At 42.2% G+C, this 18113-nt stretch overlaps 1 protein-coding gene across 1 annotated transcript in view; it reads right to left on the reverse strand.

Annotated features, from left to right (window-relative positions):
* The window catches only part of mbd2 (methyl-CpG binding domain protein 2), a 56485-nt gene extending 38876 nt beyond the window's left edge, over positions 1 to 17609 (reverse strand). Inside the window, exons 1-3 of the mRNA XM_033647243.2 lie at positions 17167 to 17609; positions 8110 to 8269; positions 544 to 684 (exon numbers count right to left, since the gene is read on the reverse strand). Of these exons, the coding sequence (XP_033503134.2) occupies positions 544 to 684; positions 8110 to 8269; positions 17167 to 17279 (414 nt within the window). The 5' untranslated portion in view covers positions 17280 to 17609. The remainder of the gene's footprint in view (positions 1 to 543; positions 685 to 8109; positions 8270 to 17166) is intronic.
* Positions 17610 to 18113: the final 504 nt, after the last annotated feature.

Below are 18113 nucleotides of genomic sequence, written 5' to 3' on the forward strand. Positions count from 1 at the left end.
CGTGATGAAACTGGTGATTTACACTCCTACAAGTTTCTGATACTGATACAAACCTGATACTCTTTAAAAAGTAACAGTACTGCTACCTATACAATACTGCATTTTATAAGATACTTTTATTACACTACAGACTTGACTATAATGAAAGAAAACAAATAAAAGAATGATAGAGAGTTTAACGATTCTCTCTGTTTTCTATTTTGCCTCTTTCTCTGATCTCTTGATTACTCTTTCCCCTTTACATTTTCTACTCTCTCCTCATTTATCATATTCTTCCTTCTTATTTTTTTCCTTTTCATCCCTCTTTCTCTGGCAATTTCTCTGCTTCTGCCTGTCGTCACATCATCTTTCATTCCCTGTACAGAGTACACTGTGTTCCATGCTGCTTTTTTCCCCATGATACCTCAGCACCCTCTAGTGGCTTATGTCACCACGACAACCTGGTTTACTCCAGCGCTGTGTAACAGCCTGACCTCGCCCCCAGGCATTACCATGGTGACACCACAATGAGTCTGTGTCTGTGTGAGTGTGTTAGTTTCTCACCTGTCTAGGCTGCTCGCTCGCTCTCTGCAGGTCTGTCTTCACCTTGTTGCCAGGGTGATTTGTAACCTTCGTAACGGGCTGTTTAAAGATGGACGCCGTCTGTCTGATTGGCAGGGCTGTGTTCAGGTCCGGTTTCCCTCCCTGGAAGAGACAGAGATAGAGTCTAGGTGTTGGTCACATGTTTTCATAACTTTCTCCTGTCCTACTTCCCTACTTCCTTTTTTATTTCCTACTTTCTCTCCCTCCCACCTTGTCTGTGCGTATATGTGTGTCAATTGAGCTTAAATGGTTAACTCTACATTGAGGTTGCATAGACAACAACAGGAAGTGTGTATGTGTGTACTCCCAAGTAATGATGTGTGAAGAGCAGCAGCAGAAAGGTACAAACCATGACAACGCACACGCACGCACGCACGCACACACGCAAGCACGCACGCACGCACACACACACACACACACACACTTTTGGTATCAGTCTTCCCATCTCACTCTTAGAGAGAAAACATGGAGGACACATGACAAAGCAGGCTGCCAGGCATCAGGCCCAGTGACTGAGAGGGCAGGAAGTGAGGTGCTGGCTCAAAGATGCATTTTATAGCTGGGCGCCCTGTGAAACGGCAGAGCTTGAGTCCATCAGTGACTTTGAAACCACTGTTGCTGGTTTTCAACCAGCTCTGTTACTGCAATGTGTGCAGTGTGTGCAGATGTTTGTGCCACAAGCACCCTGCTCTTTTGCCGGCCGACTTTGCTGACTTTTGCTGGAAAATGAGAAGGGTGCTCCAGGTGTCTGGCTTCCCCCTGTGCTACCAACCCCAGGAGCTCCCTGCCCATCGCTGGCAAAAGCCAAACGCCGTTCCTCTGCACACACTTCCCACAATCTGGAGGCTGGTTGAAATGAAAAACAAAAAATCCTGTTAACTACCACTATCACTATTTTTCAGGCTACTGTAGCAGTCAGGAGACTAACTTTTAGTGGCTGTAGCAACTTGCCAGCTCAAACCACCCTCCAACACCCAAGCAACTTTTTGATTTGTAGTCTTTAACTGGTGGTGAGTGAGGAACAGGGACCGCAGGTTGGGCTAGCTAGCAGCAGTCTCCTCCATGGGTCTTGATGTCCGGCAGCCTGCTTTCATCATGTGGACATGGATGTGGTTTCACCTAAATTAGGCTGGACAATGATAGAGACAACCAGCATTAAAACCAGCTGTGCTTCAAAGGAGAACCGAGCTCTTCTGAACCTTTCTTCACGTCTGACGTCTCTGTTTCAGCTGCTCAGTCAAATTATGATGACATGTGGTTTTGCTGACAGTTGCAGTGTGTCACCCACCCTCTTCTCTGTTTTGCAATTATGTGTTGCAATTTAATAAAACTTTTCTTCAGTGTAGTTTCAGTTTTATTTGAATCTCGAGAGCGCATTGTTGGAATCTCTTGAATATTTTGATACATGTGTTATATGAGTGGTATAGCTTATTTATGGAATACCTTAGAGCGTGACAGTGGATGCGCTCATAGCAAAAAGCTGTTGGTGATTGGAGCAGAGAGGAAATTAGTGGTAACGGTAACGGTTTTGAGTGGTAGTAAATGTACAGTGTAGGTTTCAGTTTGCCTATGAATAAACACTGCAGCTCGTCAACACCCAAGTAAAGTTTCCCTGTTTTGCTTCCCAGCTCCTAGGTAAAGTGAAGCAAGTTAGCCCTGGAATGAGCATCAACTTAGGTCCTAGAGGCAAAACAAAGTCTTCTCTGTGCCTTCTGACCATGGTCTGGAAGCTGTAGCAGCAATGGTAAACGTGTGCTCTCATTAACTAAACTTGATGACTTTAATGTGGCTATAAATAGGCAAACCGAGATTTTTTTTGAAAGTGTGAGAGATTGGAGGTGTGTAAGTGTTGGGCAGGTGTTAAAATTTTCTACCAGTTTGATATAAAGCCAAACCTCAGGACAAAGCAGTGTACCGAATTTGTTGCACTTCACTCAGTAGCCAGTCCTGAGTGGAACATACTGAGAACTGGCTCTGCTACTACCTCCACTACCAGCTTAACAACAATGGCTACCCATTCCGTGTTTGTACGTTTTTTAAAAGGGAAATGAGAAAGCCGTCTCGTCTCGTCTCGTCCGTCACCCCAAAAAGCCTGGCAAGCACATCTCCCACCCTCAACTGAAATTGATCTCCATCATGTTGCCTGGCCTCAGGAGTACATTACACATGACCTGTCAAACACTAGCTGCTCCAGTCAGTCAGTGTATAAACATAATATTATGTTAATCACATTGTCAAATTGCTTATTACTTACACAAGTTGGATTTAGCACCATGACACCATTGGCACTGGTTGCTGATGTAGGCTACTTTTAATTTGCCAAAACGTGTCATTATGACAAATGCCCGTTCAGTTGGTTTGTTACAATAAAACCGGTTTAAGCTCGTAAACCAGAGCAGCCCAGCAAAACCAGAAATCAACTCAACTTTAGAGTGCTTCAACCTGGTTGGACTGTAGAAGGCTGTGCGTGGCCTAAAAAGTTTGGGAACTGCTGATCAAGGTTATATATGCAAAAATACAATGCAAAAAAAAAGAAACAGCTGAAAGTAAGTCTGAACAGCAGTCACTGTACAAAATATGGCACTTTATACTGTGGGTAGCGTACATGCCATGAACACCTTTTTTCCAGGATTCAGAAGTCTGACACTCAAACTGCACATATAATGCTGGAAGGTGATTAGTGCACTATATAATAAACTGTGATTGATTTTGAGCACAGTGTTTGAATTTATTCTCATTTTCCAAGATTCTTCTGAACCAGCTGCTTTGAAGACATCATCACAGGGCAGCCTGACTTGAGTGGAATGTAATAACAAGCAGCTAACAGCACACATGTCTCCTAGAGTGCTTTCTTCTTGCTTAATGTTTGTATGAAAAACTGTGACATGGCCAACAGATGGGCACATAGTCATCAAGTAAGTGAACAACATATGAGGATGGAAGTTTATTCTTGACATAGGGTATGTGTGACAAATTAAACTTTAGTTAAGGCCCACTTACTATCTTTTTTTAAGCTTTCAGCTATATGTTTGGGACTTCATCAGTGACATTTGTTGACATTAGCCACCATAAGCCACTGGTCATAGCAGACCAAGTACGGATGCAGCAGCTAAACCCCTGAGTGTGCTAAACTGAGCATTGGTGTGTTTTATTGCTCATGAATTCAACCTAACAGGAACCTGTAAGCTGGTTTGCCAACCACAAATGAGTCCAAAGGCAAAGAAGAATCCAATGTTAAACTTTTAGTAAGAATATAGTGTTGTCACGATACCAAAATCTTTGTTTCGGTACCGATACTTTTCGATACTTTTCAATACTCTTCGGTACTTTTCCTAAGGAAAAGTCCTTTTGGATACAAACCTTTAGAACAATAAATAGTAGAGGTGTAACGGTACCAAAAAATCATGGTTCGGTAAGTATCTCGATACGGACGTCACAGTTTGGCTGCTCAAATGTTTCACCAAGTTTGTGTTGTCTTGTGTTGTCTCCCTTTGCGAGGCAGACTTTGTCTTGTCTTTTTTCACGTGCACCAGCTGCAAATGTTGATACAGGTGTTGTCATACACACCACTTGCGCAATATGTGCTCCAATAGGAACAAGGAAGACGTTTGTGTGCATAAATGAATTAAATAAATTAATGAATTGAATCAATTTAAAAAGTACCGGTATTTGCCAAATGCAGTATAGTACCGTTTGGAATACTCTAGTACCGCGGTACTATTTTAGTACCGGTATACCGTGCAACACTATAAGAATGTGTCATTTCTTTTCTCCAAGATTCACTTCATTGCCCCACACTGCAGGTAATTTGGATTTGGCTTCCACCACTGCTAAATCCATAAAACACATTCCACGGACATACAAGACAAGTGAGACAGCTACAGCAAACAAGAAACATACCAAAGAACATAGTACTTACAGTCTGCTAAAACACAAAAAAACTACAAAAAGCACTGCAATCTGAAAGTAGTCATTCATCAATTTATTAGTGAAAATAACGCTTGCGTTCATCTTTATCTGAGAAGTTTTGTCGTCATACATTAAAGCCCAGTTCAGACCAATAACACAATGATACGAGTTGTAACAGGCAACTATTTACAGTGTGCCGTTATACAACGTCCTAAAAACCTGAGCACATACAGCGAGCAGCAGCAGCAACCCACCATCTGACACTGGCACACCGTGAGGACAGAAACAAAAAGCTTGGTGGGAATGCTGCAGCAAAGGAACATGCCATCTGCGGTCATTTTGACCTGACCAGCAGACTCCACTACAAGCCGATTGGAAGCTGGCACAGGTGACCAGCCTTACATTCTAAAACCGGCTGCCAGCGATTTGACCAACTGAGTTGCCGGTGACACCATCAGCTGGCTTGAGGTGTGCTCAGACCAGCCAGTTAACACCACTGCAACTTTTCTCTGCAACATTCTAAAATTGTTACATGTCAACACAACTCATTGGTCTGAACTAGGCTTAAGAGGTCGTGTCCACCAAAGCATTTTTTTTTTCCGGCTGAAACGCCAGGCGCTCCTTGGTAAAAGCCCAGCTGGGAGTGTAAAAGAAGTAAAAGAATGAAGGGAAGGCTGAAGCACGTAGGGAGAGAGGACAGGCTCACCGGTCTATGTGGGCTCATGAAAGGAAACATATCTTAATAAATATAATTATTTCTCCTCCACTGGTGTTGTTGCTGTTCAACAATTGTACCTATAAGATGTGACAGTTGGTCTTTGTGTTTTTGTCCCTCCCATCCTCCACTGTGATTGAAGAGTTGGGTAAAAAGTGACAATGACAAGCACAGCATTTTACCCAAACTTGAACCTTTTTCAACTCAAAATGCCAAACGTCCTGCGCTCAGCAGAGAATAGGTGCTCAGTGCCTCGTCACGCTGCTCCTGTTTGTAGTATATTGTAAATACACAGTGCTCCCATTGCAAAGAATTCGAAAAATCTGCTGGCCTCAGGGAAAAACGCTTTGGTCTACACGACCCCTGGATCTCAAAATAATATTTCATAAGGTGTGTGCAAAAGCTACAGGCCTAGTAAACAATAAACAATAAGTAAACATCGACAAACAACTCAGTGGCCTCAATAATAAGTCCATATTTAACTTTTTAAAGGGCTCATTTCTCATTTCTCCTCCTACACTCTCGTTCTGACCTTCATCTCCTGGAGAAAACCAGAAAACCTCCAGAAAACTTTGACAACCATTTCACAGGTTATCAAAGTTCATAAAATGTGCTTACTTCTAAAAGCATCACTCTGAAACATTTTGGCCTGCAAGGACTGATTTCTTGCTCTGAGATGACTGGTACATCCGAGCTCTGATCGTCTTCCTGCTCCCCAGAGGATGGGGATGTTAACAATCCCATGACCTTTCCTCTAGCGCCATCATCAGAACAAGCTTTACATCTATAGCTCTACTGCTGTCACTTTCATGTTGTGGTTGTAATGAACACTGCAGCCTCTACGGGACATGAGCAGGACTTTCCACTGGTATTCCAGGTTACTTCAGGTCATGAAGGTCACATGAGAGTCTATAAACAGAAAACTGTACCTGATGGTCAGACCTTCCTTCCTCATACCTCAACTTCACTCCTGAATTTTGTGTGTGTGTGTGTTTGTTCACTTAAAAAGGAACACAGAAGTTTCTTTCTATACACTCTGCTGTTTGGGAGGAGTCAGTGCTGCTGTTATCTTTGGTACAAAGACTGCACCACACAAACACAACACAACACACAGACATGCATACGTGCATAGAGGCATGCCAGCACGCACAGCTGTGGAAAATCCTTGTTTCTGATTGGCTGTCAAGTAGTTCTAAATAAGAGCTACAGTACTAACACTTTGGGGCTTTGTTAGAATCAGTTAATATTGGAGGAGGATTTATCCCCCCTGTGTCACGTATGGCCTTGTGTGTGTGTGTGTGTGTGTGTGTGTGTGTGGAGAGTGTGTGAGCTGACCAAAGGTTGTATGATCATTCCAATTTAAAATGATGGATTCCATGATGTTGATGAGTGCACTCTGCTTGTTGTGAGGTTTGTTCTTAGATGTCAGGAAAATGCAGCTGAAAATGCTAGATGTGATGCAGCCAATTAAAGAGGTGTGGACAAACAACTAATCCACCAGGCCACTGAAGTCATGTCCAAGATGAGACCAAGACATGTCTGAGTGAAACAGCCAGGAGACTGAGAAAAGCCAAAACACCCACAGGTGTCAAAACACCTATGAGACTGAGATAAAAAAAAACCCCACAAGACAAGTCTGAAGGCCCAAACGCACTTAAAGTGATAGTTGATGCACCTCATTAGACACGCATGCTTGATGTGCATTGCAGGCATCAGATTTGAAATGCCAACACCACAGAAAAAGGTCAATATTTATATGTAGGCAGGCAGAAGATTGTATGCTTTACAGATACTCTCATTAATTTTCTCTACATCTCTACATTGGGTAACCTATAATGTTACATAAAGCAGTCAAAATACGCGGAGAACAAGAGTCAAATGTCCATGACATTGAAACATTCCAAGTCAAGGCACTGAGAAGAACCAAAAACGTCTGAGTCAAAACACTGAAATGACAGAGACATGTCTGTGTCAAAACACCCACAGGGCATGTTGGATTCAAATGTCCAAAAGATTGAGTTATTTGGATTCAAATGTCTACAATCTTGAGACAAGTTAAAGCTATAGTGCGTAACTTCTACAGGTCCGTAAATGTCCGTTTCACCCAAGCCACTACTAGAGGAGATGACACAATGCTGATTAAGCCGATCGGTTCCTCTAACATCTCACGGTATTTTTCAATATATATCATTTTTAGTATGTGTGTCCACTGGCGACATTCCCACGCTGACACACAGGAAATGCTTCCTCACAACAAGAAGGGAGGGGGAGGAAGAGCGGAGAGTGTCACAGCAAGAGGTAGAGCGCAGGTAGAAAGAGAAAGCAACTTGGTGGAGAAGCGGCCAAGACACGGTTCAGAAGTGGATCCTACCACAAAGGCAAGTGTTACTCTGTGTACGGTGTGTGGCGACTGGCAAGTGTTACTCTGTGTACGGTGTGTGGCAACTGGCAAGTGTTACTCTGTGTACACGGTGTGTGGCGAGTGTTACTTTGTGTACATGGAAGTGCCGCCAGCTTATTAGTTGTACTAACACATTATCCGCTGGGAGGCGACAGAAGTTACGCACTATAGCTTTAAAGTCAAAACACCTAGAAGACAAGTCTGAATCAAAGCATCAGTGAAAATAAGACAAGTCAGAGTGAAAACCAACAAGCCTGAGATGTCCCAGACAGAAGTCTGTGAACATAACACAGATGAGACAGAGAAAGGCCTGGTCAAAACACCCAAACTGACTGAGACAAGTCCCTGTCAAAAACACTCAAAAGATAGTGAGTGAGAGGGTTAAGTGTTTGTCAAGTGACCTGCTGAACTGTTGACCTGTTGCAGGAAGAGCTGTGTTAATCTGATAATCTAATAACAACACAACCACAGCACAGCCACAGCCCTGGACCATCAGTGTTACCTTGGCCAAGCTGAACGGGTCATGTCGGAATCTTTGTTTGTTCTTCTGCATTTTTCCAGGCATCATCTTCCCTGTCCGGAAGTCGAAACATCCCAGATCCACTGTGTTTCCAAGGTAACGGGACAACTGAGGCTTACTCCTGAACTTCTTCCCTGAAGGACTGAAGGAAAGAAGGAGAATCAGACAGATAAAGATATTGTGATTAAAGATATCATTATCTTAATTTTAGATATCCAAAAGATATAATTTGCAGACATTCAATTGTCAGGAAAAACTACAAGACAATACAGCAGTCCACAGAACACACATGTTGCCTCATATCTGTCCATCATTCAAAACACCTTACCTAAAGTCTCATTTTATCCTCAAACATTTGGATCATCAAAGTTAATTTTTAACTCTGTCACTGGATAAACTCTTCATCCACTCTGATAATTACACTCCTCATTATTAACACTGTCAGCTGCCATCTTCAGTCGACTGATGGTGCAACCATGGAAACGCCTCCCACCCACAGGACCTGAACGCAGTTTGAGACGCAAGGCTTTTCTTAACCGGTGTTCTTGTTTGTGCTTGTGTTCGCATTTAGTCAAGTACTATCCAAGGGCCCAGACGTGTTCTTGCGCAATGCATTTTATTGGGGATTTTTTGTGAGCTAACTTGTGATGACTTGGGGTAGACAAGCATGCATTGCGCATAGACCAGTGACAGGGGATGTTGGCAAGAGTCTTTATTGTTATTATTTCAGTAATACTACTGTTAAGTTCAAATTCTGATTTGAGATCTATTTCAGACATTTTAATTCAATCATTTACTTTAAAATATGCTGTTGATTTATCATTTCGAACTTGATCATTTGTTCTGACTTGTTCATAGGTGTCAGGACCCCTAGCCAGACAGGATCTGCTGGTCAGCGTCCCTGGTGGTAATTAACTGATGGCTCTGCTGTTTTTGTAGCACTTAAATTAGGGATGTTGTTTTTTTCTTGGCCCCAATCCAAGTCTTTTAACATTGGGTATGTGCCAATACAAGTCTAAACAGATATTTATTAAAATCCCAGCAGAAGACAATTAAATTGTTGATTAAATACTTCTGTATGTGGCACACTGAAATTAGATGTGTGACCTACTGACTGGCCTACCTTATTTTCATGAGCGACTTCATCCAAATATTTAGTTCCTGGTTCTAAACTATTAAACTGGGTAGTTTAGATTATTAATATGATATGAATTAAGGTTCAACTAGAGAATGCATCTCCTGAAACTGACGTGAAGCAATCACCTAGAGAGAGGACCTGACACTCAGTTGCTAGAGCTACAAAAACACTCAGGGCTCTAGTTTCCCCGCGTAGCGCAGGGTGGCGCAGGGTGGCGAACCCCGCGCAGAGCTAGTTTCGAGCAGCTCAACCTGAGGCACGCTCAGTTTGGTAGTTTGGCAGACCGAGGTGCGCTGAGATGGTTGTAGTGGCACAGCAGGGGGAGGTGTTGACACGTTCAGCTTGGCGCAGTGACAATTTCGTGCCAAAAGGCTTCGTCGAAGGTGCGCAAAAAGCTCGCCAGCTTACACCAGGTCTACTGTCAGCGCAGGCGGAGCGCAGCCGGTGTAGGCCGAAGTTTGGCTGACCAGCGGACAGTGCGCACACGTCACCGAAACCTCACAGGCAGGTTTCCAGAATATCAGGCACATTAACAATGCAATAAATACCCAAAAAACACTATTCAATGCAACTATCTGCAATCAGCACATAAATATCTCTCTGTATCGACTGTCCCGTCACATCTGATGTCAGATCAAAGGGGATTGGCACCGTTTGGCACGCGTAATGGAAACCCAACCTGATTTGATTAACACAGCTGCAAACTAATGAGTTCACATCCCTCTCAGCCAACCACAAACAGCCACAGCATCAGATAGGGAGTATATATTCAGCATCTGTCATCTTAGAAAAGTCAAAAGAAAAGAAACAGAGTGAGACTGCGAGAGAGAAAGAGAGAGCGCATGCGCACGAGAGAAACGCAACATTGACTTACAATTGTGGTGACCTCCTCCCAGGCTACCTTTGCATCATCAGCCCATGGAGGTCTGCTTGCAGTTCCGTATATTCGGACACTGCGAGCTTGGACCTCCCGGACCAAAACATCAGTTTCCTCCTGGGAGGAGTTTGACCATGTGACGCTGCTGCTCTCTTCTGCCATGGCGAATTGAGTAAACTCTCATTACGCCTTCGCGCGGCGCATTTAAGGGCGAGGAGAGGGGCTCATTTGATTGGTGTGATGTGTGTAAAACCCACTCCACGCCTTCTCTCCTCCCTCTTTCCAACTTGTGCAGGCAGGAGGGATGAAGGCGGGAAAGAGTAGTAGCTGTCCCAGACGCACGGTGTGCCAAACTTGCAAAATCCGCCTGGCCACACCCAGTTGGCGAAGCGCAGGTGCGCTGCGCCCCCCGCTTCGCCCGGTCTGCGAAACTAGAGCCCTCAGTCTGCTGATAATGAGGTTTGGGTGGTCTCAAGATGTTACGGTATATCAAGGTATTTTGAAATCCAGAAGGTACGATTTTTAATACTGTCAAAAATACAGATGCTCCTCTATCTGTTAAAGTGATATGGAGATGCTGGAATCCGGAGTCATTCAATCGCCATTTAAGTTAGCAGAGCATTAAATAGGAAGTAGCCAGCGCAGTCAGTGGAAGTCTTGAGTGCACCTGTTCTATGGGCCACACAGTGCAGAAGCAGTGCCAATCATTCAGGTAATACTATACATGAGCAGTTCATGTTTTTTGGCTTCATGCATCAGTTAGCAACTTTCATAAGAATGAACAAGGCCCCACCCCCAGTGCTTTATCCAGTTGTGTTTAACGTCCATGTGCAGGATTAGTTAAAAAGAAACATTCCTCTGCTCCTGTTTGGGAGTACTGCCACATATCATTTTCTTTTGAGGTAACCCTCCGAACTACAAAGGCTAGCTTTTAGCTACATGATTGAATTCAACACATCAACATTCAGCCCACTGATATTTCGGTATCTGCTGCAGCAACAAGTGTCATCAGGTCCTCCAGCAAGGCTAGACAATGAATTATATGCTACAATGACTTCCATCACCAGTAACTCAGCTTTTGAGGTTTGTTTTTTTTTTTTTTTTTTTACACAAATACCATCATACCCTGGTAAAATATCAGGAGGGCACAGAAAAAGAAGAGGCCGCCAAAGCCTTCTGGTGATTGTACAGTGGGCAAAACAACTATGTACAATATATCGATATATTTTCAAGCAAGATACAGATTTAGACAACACTGTTTATATCCATATAGGGTCAAGTTGTGTTACATAACACTGTTCTTTCAAAAAGCCATGCCAGTGTGCATCTCGCACAGCTCCGCCCCACTCACTCACTCACAAGTTCTCCAGCAACACTAAGAGCAATACAGAGCTGCTCCTCTGTTTAATCTGTCAGTTCATTAGTATACAGTGTGACATCGCTCCATAGGTTGCACGTGTTGCGCTAAACCAGTCTGTGAGATGAATGAATTACCACAGTAGCACACGTGCAATTGCACTTCTAGTTTGTGTGTGAGGTGGATCATAGCACATCGCCATTCTTCTTGGTAATCGTAGTCTAATGTGTGACACTGAGACAGTGCCTGGATGCAGGCGACAGAGGTGTTAAAAATATGCAGTGATAACACAAACATTTTATATACAAGACATGTCTCGCTTCTTCCCTCCCTCGGCACTAGATTTATTTGAATGGTCATGGAAAATGACTATTTCACTCCCCCCCCAAAAATTTTTTATTGTTTCAGTTGCAGCTGGCTTTGACTTGCAACTAAACATGTAGCCCATTTCATAGAAGATACAGAGATACATATTGTGTATCACCATGCAGCCTAAAAATAGTGAGATATGAAATTTTGTTCCTTTTGTTTAAGTTCCTACATTCTAAATGATCTTTGGTCAAGTATAGATGCTGGCTTACAGAGGGCACACAAACCTGATGACAGACAAGTTTGATTTTGGACTGTCATAAAGTTACTTGCAGAATGACATTCCAGCTGATATGAGCTGTTAGCAGTTGATTTGCTTAAATCAGCATTAAGATAAGAAGCAAGGGGAAACAGCTAGCCTGGCTCTGTACAACAAAACAAAATTTGTCGAGCAGCACCTCTAAAGCTGACTGACTGACACGTTATGTCTAATTTGTTTAATCATACAAAAACCCAAGTGCAAAATCACTACATTTTTGGCTCTGAGCAGTTGTCAGGTATCCAAGGAAGACTCCATGACGTTACTGCTCCACCTGCCAACTCGCATGATTCACACTTAGCATATTGTGTATTGAGAACAGCTGAATTAGTCAGCTATGACATAACATCTGACACCAGCAGGAACACTTCCTCTGCACTAAAACACCTAAACCCTAAAACCCAGCCCTAACCCTCAGACAGCCCTGTGAAGAAGTGAGGGACAGACAACATGTCCTCACTGTCTGTAATTGGTCCTCACAAAGATAGAGGTACAAGAGCAGACACACAGTCCTTCAGCTGTGTCTGACATGTAGGTCAGCAGCAACGACGCAAAGATCAGAGACTGTGTGTGTGTGTGTGTGTGTGTGTCACAGCACCTTATAGAATACTGTGTTTCATCATGATTCATCATTCATCATGCTCATTACTGAAGCTATATGGTGCTGACACCGAGTGAAATATTCTATGTTTTTTATGGCTGCTGATGTCATATGCATCACTGCATCACAACTGAAAAAAAAAATGTCTGTCTGAATAAAGTTCCTAATAAAAAAAACACGAGTCTGTAAAGACGGAGCCATCAGAGGCCTCAGCAGGGTGTTGCTGCTCTTCCAGTAAGTAGACATGCTGACTGGTTTCCTTACTGGAACTGATGAGTCACATTACAAAGCAAACTGAAAGAAAGCTGAGCCTCAGCTCTGAACCGCTGATCTCCGTCATGTTGAAGGTTCAGGATGTGACGGAGGTCAGGCGTTTCTGACTCTGAGTTGTCGAAGTGATCGCGCAGTGCCTCTGCTCCGCTGATCAACAGGAAGTGAACAGCCGATGGCTCTGCTGCGTCACAGCCTCACCACAGACCTGCACTAGGAGTGACATGATTCTCTCTGCGATCTAACAGTTAGCGAGGATGCAGAATCAGGAAAAATTTAAAAGCTAAAACTTCAGAGCGAACTTCGATCAGCTTTAGAGAAGGGTTGAACTAAAATATGATGCTTACTGAAGCAGAAAAACACAGACAGACAGAAGGTAGTTAAATGCTAAGATGTTGCTGCCTAGCTCTTGTACCTGTGGACTATGAACTCACTTATTTAGAGTCGCTGGACAAAATATAAAGTGATGCAATATGAAGAAAAACTGCATAAACAATACAACAATAAATAAATAAATAATAAGGCTGCAACTTACTCATAATGATTTTTTATGGAATATTCTATGATTAAGTGCTGCACTTCCACAGAGTTGTGGACTTGTGAGAGACAGATCATAAAAAAGCAGAGGCTGAGATATCCTGACTTGAAGTCTGCAGTGCGGCTAATTTTTTGATACTTTTCTTGGCTGGACCACAGAATGTAAAGCCAGCCCTATAAATGCAAAAGTCTGTCTGTGATTGAGTGATGAAGCTATACCATTGGTCGGCGTGAGTGAGGACATGTCTGTTGGTGTTCCCGCATTGGCTGTTGCTCTGTTTGAAATTAATAGGTGCTGAAGCATGTGGGCACTGACAGTCTTGTATTACGTTCTCAGGAGGGCTTTTTGTTTACAGTTGTTCCTTTATTCTGAATTTATTGCACACTACGATAATGGCTGATGGCTGCCCAGCCTCCACGAGTCACGCAGGGACTGATGTGCACCCCTGCAGAAATTTAAGTACTATGGTAAGTATACATTGCTGCGACACACACCTCCTGTATATTTTGTAAGCTGGAAACAAAGCTTTCATTTACTTTTATTTCACAGATAAGAAATCATAAAATGTGAAGACAACAATGCCCCCATACAGTTGCATTTGAAGTCTTGTGTGTGATTTATCCTGGCTTCATATCAGTACTGGAGGTAAAGTCTGCTAGCCACTAGGCTAATTTATGGAATATAAAATGTCATAAGCTTATGCTAATAACGTTAGCATGTTGGATTTTTAGGGAAATGTGTCTAGCAAAAGACAGCTGTTTCATCAGTGAACCTTGTGAGTTATAATGGAGCTGAATTCTGTTTGTTAAAGAGGCAACAGATAGCATATTTTCCTAAATATATCATTATGAAAATAATGTGGGTTGCACAGGGTAGTGGCCACAGTAAAATCAGACTATCAGCGTTTACATAGGTTACTTAGTGGCTTTGCAATCTTTGCAATAAGCTTCTGCCACCGGTGCCGGAATTTCGCGGAAAAAAAATCTGCTTTATGGCAGGAAACGTGTCATGCGCCACTAGCTGCTGGGCTAATTATTATTTTTTTTTTATATTTCCCTGAGGGGAAATTCTGCAATATAAAATGTCATCGGCTTATGCTAATAATGTTAGCATATTGGATTTGTGGGGCAAAAGACAATTTTGTCAGTGAACCTTATGAGTTATAATGGAGCCAAAATTTGTACTTCTATTCTATTCTATTTCTACTTCTTCTTGTTGCAGTTAAACAATGTTTTGGGCTTTAGGTGTGTTAGTTTACTTAAGTGCACTTCACAGAAACCCAACACAGTGGCATAGAAACCCCACTGATAACTAGGGTTTTGGATGTGTAATTGTAGAGCGACGCAGAGACAGGCTATGGTGTAGACTCTGCGTAGAACCTACATGCAACTATAAATCAGCCCTCATGCCACCCGCTGGAGCTGAAGAGGTGATGATTGTGTTAAATAGAGCAAAAATGAGCTTGACCAGTGGGTACAGCTCCACAGAAAGCAGGTCCCTTCTGGTGTGAGTACATTTCTGTGTATTTATATTAATTTTTTTGGCTTAATTGTAACAGCAGGGCCAGTGCTGTTAGGGAAAGCCCATGACTGAGTGAATACTGCCACTTCCTCTTTCAAATGAAAAGCCACGGTTACATACACAGTCCAGCAATATACTTGGTTTTGACCTATATGTTACTGCAAATTGCATACATTGCAGAATTCTCAATTCAGTCTTACAATATTCATATATTATATTGAGCTATTTTTGCTTATATATAAATAAATGGCATTAAAATATATTGTACAGTATTGTACATTTCAGATATAGTTAAACAGCACTGCAATCTACAAAATGATCATACCGAAACTGTTTCAACAAAAACTGAACCTTCATAAACAGAATTTTTTACACAACAGCTGTGTCAAACTGCATTCGCTGTAGCTGGGCATATCTTATAAACTGGCAACTGAGTGCAGAATTATATATATATATATATATATATATATATATATATACACATATATATATATATATATATATATATATACACACATATATATATATATATATATATATATATATATATGTATGTGTATATATATATATATATATGTCTATTTTATCATGAGCTGCTGGACAGCTGAATTTCCCTTCGGGGATTAATAAAGTTCTTTCTATTCTTCTATTCTGTCAGCCAACTGACATAACTATGATTTTGTTGTTGTGTTTTTCTAAAATTCTGTGTTTGTCAAATGTTGTGTTTTTCTGAAATATTGTTGTGTTTTGACCTTTAGTGCCACCATATATACCCTCTTCCACAACATAGCTATGACAGCTGTCTGACATAGCTATATCATTATTGTTGCTGTGTTTTTCTAAAATGTTGTGTTTTGTCATTGTGTTTTCTGAAATGATGTATTTTTTTTAAATAACGCTGTAATTTCTGAGATGTTGTTGTGTTTTGACCTTCAGGGTCACCATATATATCCTCTTCCACGCATCATAGCCATGTCAGCTAGCTTTAAAAAAAATGATGTGAGTGGGTTTTTAGGTATGTCAAAAGGTCATTTAAATGTGTGTTTTGTACGACTCCCATTCAATAATTTTTCTTCAAAAAATTATAATTTTAAGCTTCTGGCACCATAGTTTACAGTACCCATCTGGCAACACTGCTGTTCGAGCCCATTCATTTTGAAAGAGTAATGGCCAGTGGGGAAACTCCAACACTCAACCGACCAATGGTGTAACTTCATCACTCACTTATTCAGTAAGTTAGGGACAGACTTTAACATTTAAAAGGCTGACCCCACTTTGCTGCAGTCCAGCCACAAAAGAAGAAACTAAAAAACACACTAATAATAATTATAAGTACATTAGCAGCCATTGGATTTTGACCAATATGTGATGAAAAGTTGTATCTGTCAGTGGTACATAAGCATGCCATGTTTATTTGGCATATGTCAGTAAGAAGAGTCATGCAGAGGAAGAGTGATACCAACTGTCAATGTGGCATAGCCTGCATATTAACATGACACTAAAACAAGAGTGTAGTATCATCAGTGTATAGGCTACTGGTGGAAAGGTATCTGCCAGTGAATATATGTGATGCCCTGTCTGTAAGTGGCATATGCCAGTAGATAGGCAGCGGCATACCAGAACTGGTAAAGGAGAGGCGTGTCATCAGCCACATTTCAATCTCAGCTCAGTATGTTTTTAGGCCAGTCAAGTGATATAGGGACCTTGCTATGGCCCTGAGTTAACCATCAGCTTCAGTTAACAGCTTGTTTACAACCACAGAGCCGCTGTGTAAACATCTACAGAAGAATGATTTAAATATTTATAGAATATTATAGGGTTGTTGTTAAAAATTGAATTGACGTTTTCTGCTGACACCGTGTTGGGTACCACAGAGCCACTCTATAAACGCCTACAGGAACATGACAGCATGTACGCTACATTGTAACTTCTCTGACACTGACTCATTTAACACTTTGTGATCAACTTGTCTGAGCAGTAACGTTAGTTCGCTCAGGACTGACGATGACAGACGGAGTTAGAATCTTGAAACACAGGCTGACTGATCGATCACCGGTTTACTGTGGGACCGGACAGATCACTGACTGATCGATGAGTGTGACGGAGTACCTGTAGTAGTAGACGTCGCTCTTTCCAGCGCTCAGTCCGGACTTCCTGATCACTTCTTCTTTCTTCCAGCCGGGCGGCAGAGCGGGACAGTCCGTCCTCTTTCTCTCCATCATGACACACTTCTCTATCCCACAATTAGGCTCCGTTAGGATCGATCTCCGCTCAGTAAACACCGATAAGGACCCTCCAGACAAACGGCGTGGTAGTAAACCCAGCGGAGCAGCAGCCCGGGCGGACCGACGTCACGGGCGTTACGTTAACGGCGGCTCTCCCTCCCTCCGCCCCGGCTGTTTATGCGGGTTATTTCGGGTTAAGTAAAAATAAAAAGTGCCCCGGCTCAGTGTGTGGGCTGGGAGCCTCCGAGGTTAAACTACCTTCAGGTCCGAATTTAGTTTAGTTTCCCCCCAAAGAGAACCAACGGCTCATCTGATCTGAACTGAACTGGACTAACGGCAGGCTGTGACGTCTGCGATATCACACACAGCCCACACACACACACACACACACACACACACACACACACACACACACACGCACACGCTGTCAGAGATCGTCTATTGTGAGACTTGACTCACTCAGAGGTGGTTTAAGAAAAAGCTTACGTAGTCCCAATCATACAGAAAGCGAAAGTTAAGTAGACAATATTGTTCTAAAATTGGTTGGTATCGAATAAAATATACAAATTGAAAATAATCACTCTAAATCAACCACAATGTTAATTAATTCAATCAATGTTGAAAAAGTAGGCCGACAATTTACTCATAGCAAAAAGGCTAAAAATAAATTGCCCATATAGGCTAATCACAGTACAAAAAATAGGCTACTTTATTAAAAAAAAAAAAAAAAAAAAAGGGGTGGGGGGGGGGGGGGGGTGGGGGTCCCCCATATAACCTGAAACTTAGAGCTTTTACATCTTAACCTGTTGTGGTTTAAACAATACTAAAATA

This window comes from Epinephelus lanceolatus, chromosome 19 (assembly GCF_041903045.1).
Source record: "Epinephelus lanceolatus isolate andai-2023 chromosome 19, ASM4190304v1, whole genome shotgun sequence".
Lineage (NCBI taxonomy): Eukaryota > Metazoa > Chordata > Actinopteri > Perciformes > Serranidae > Epinephelus > Epinephelus lanceolatus.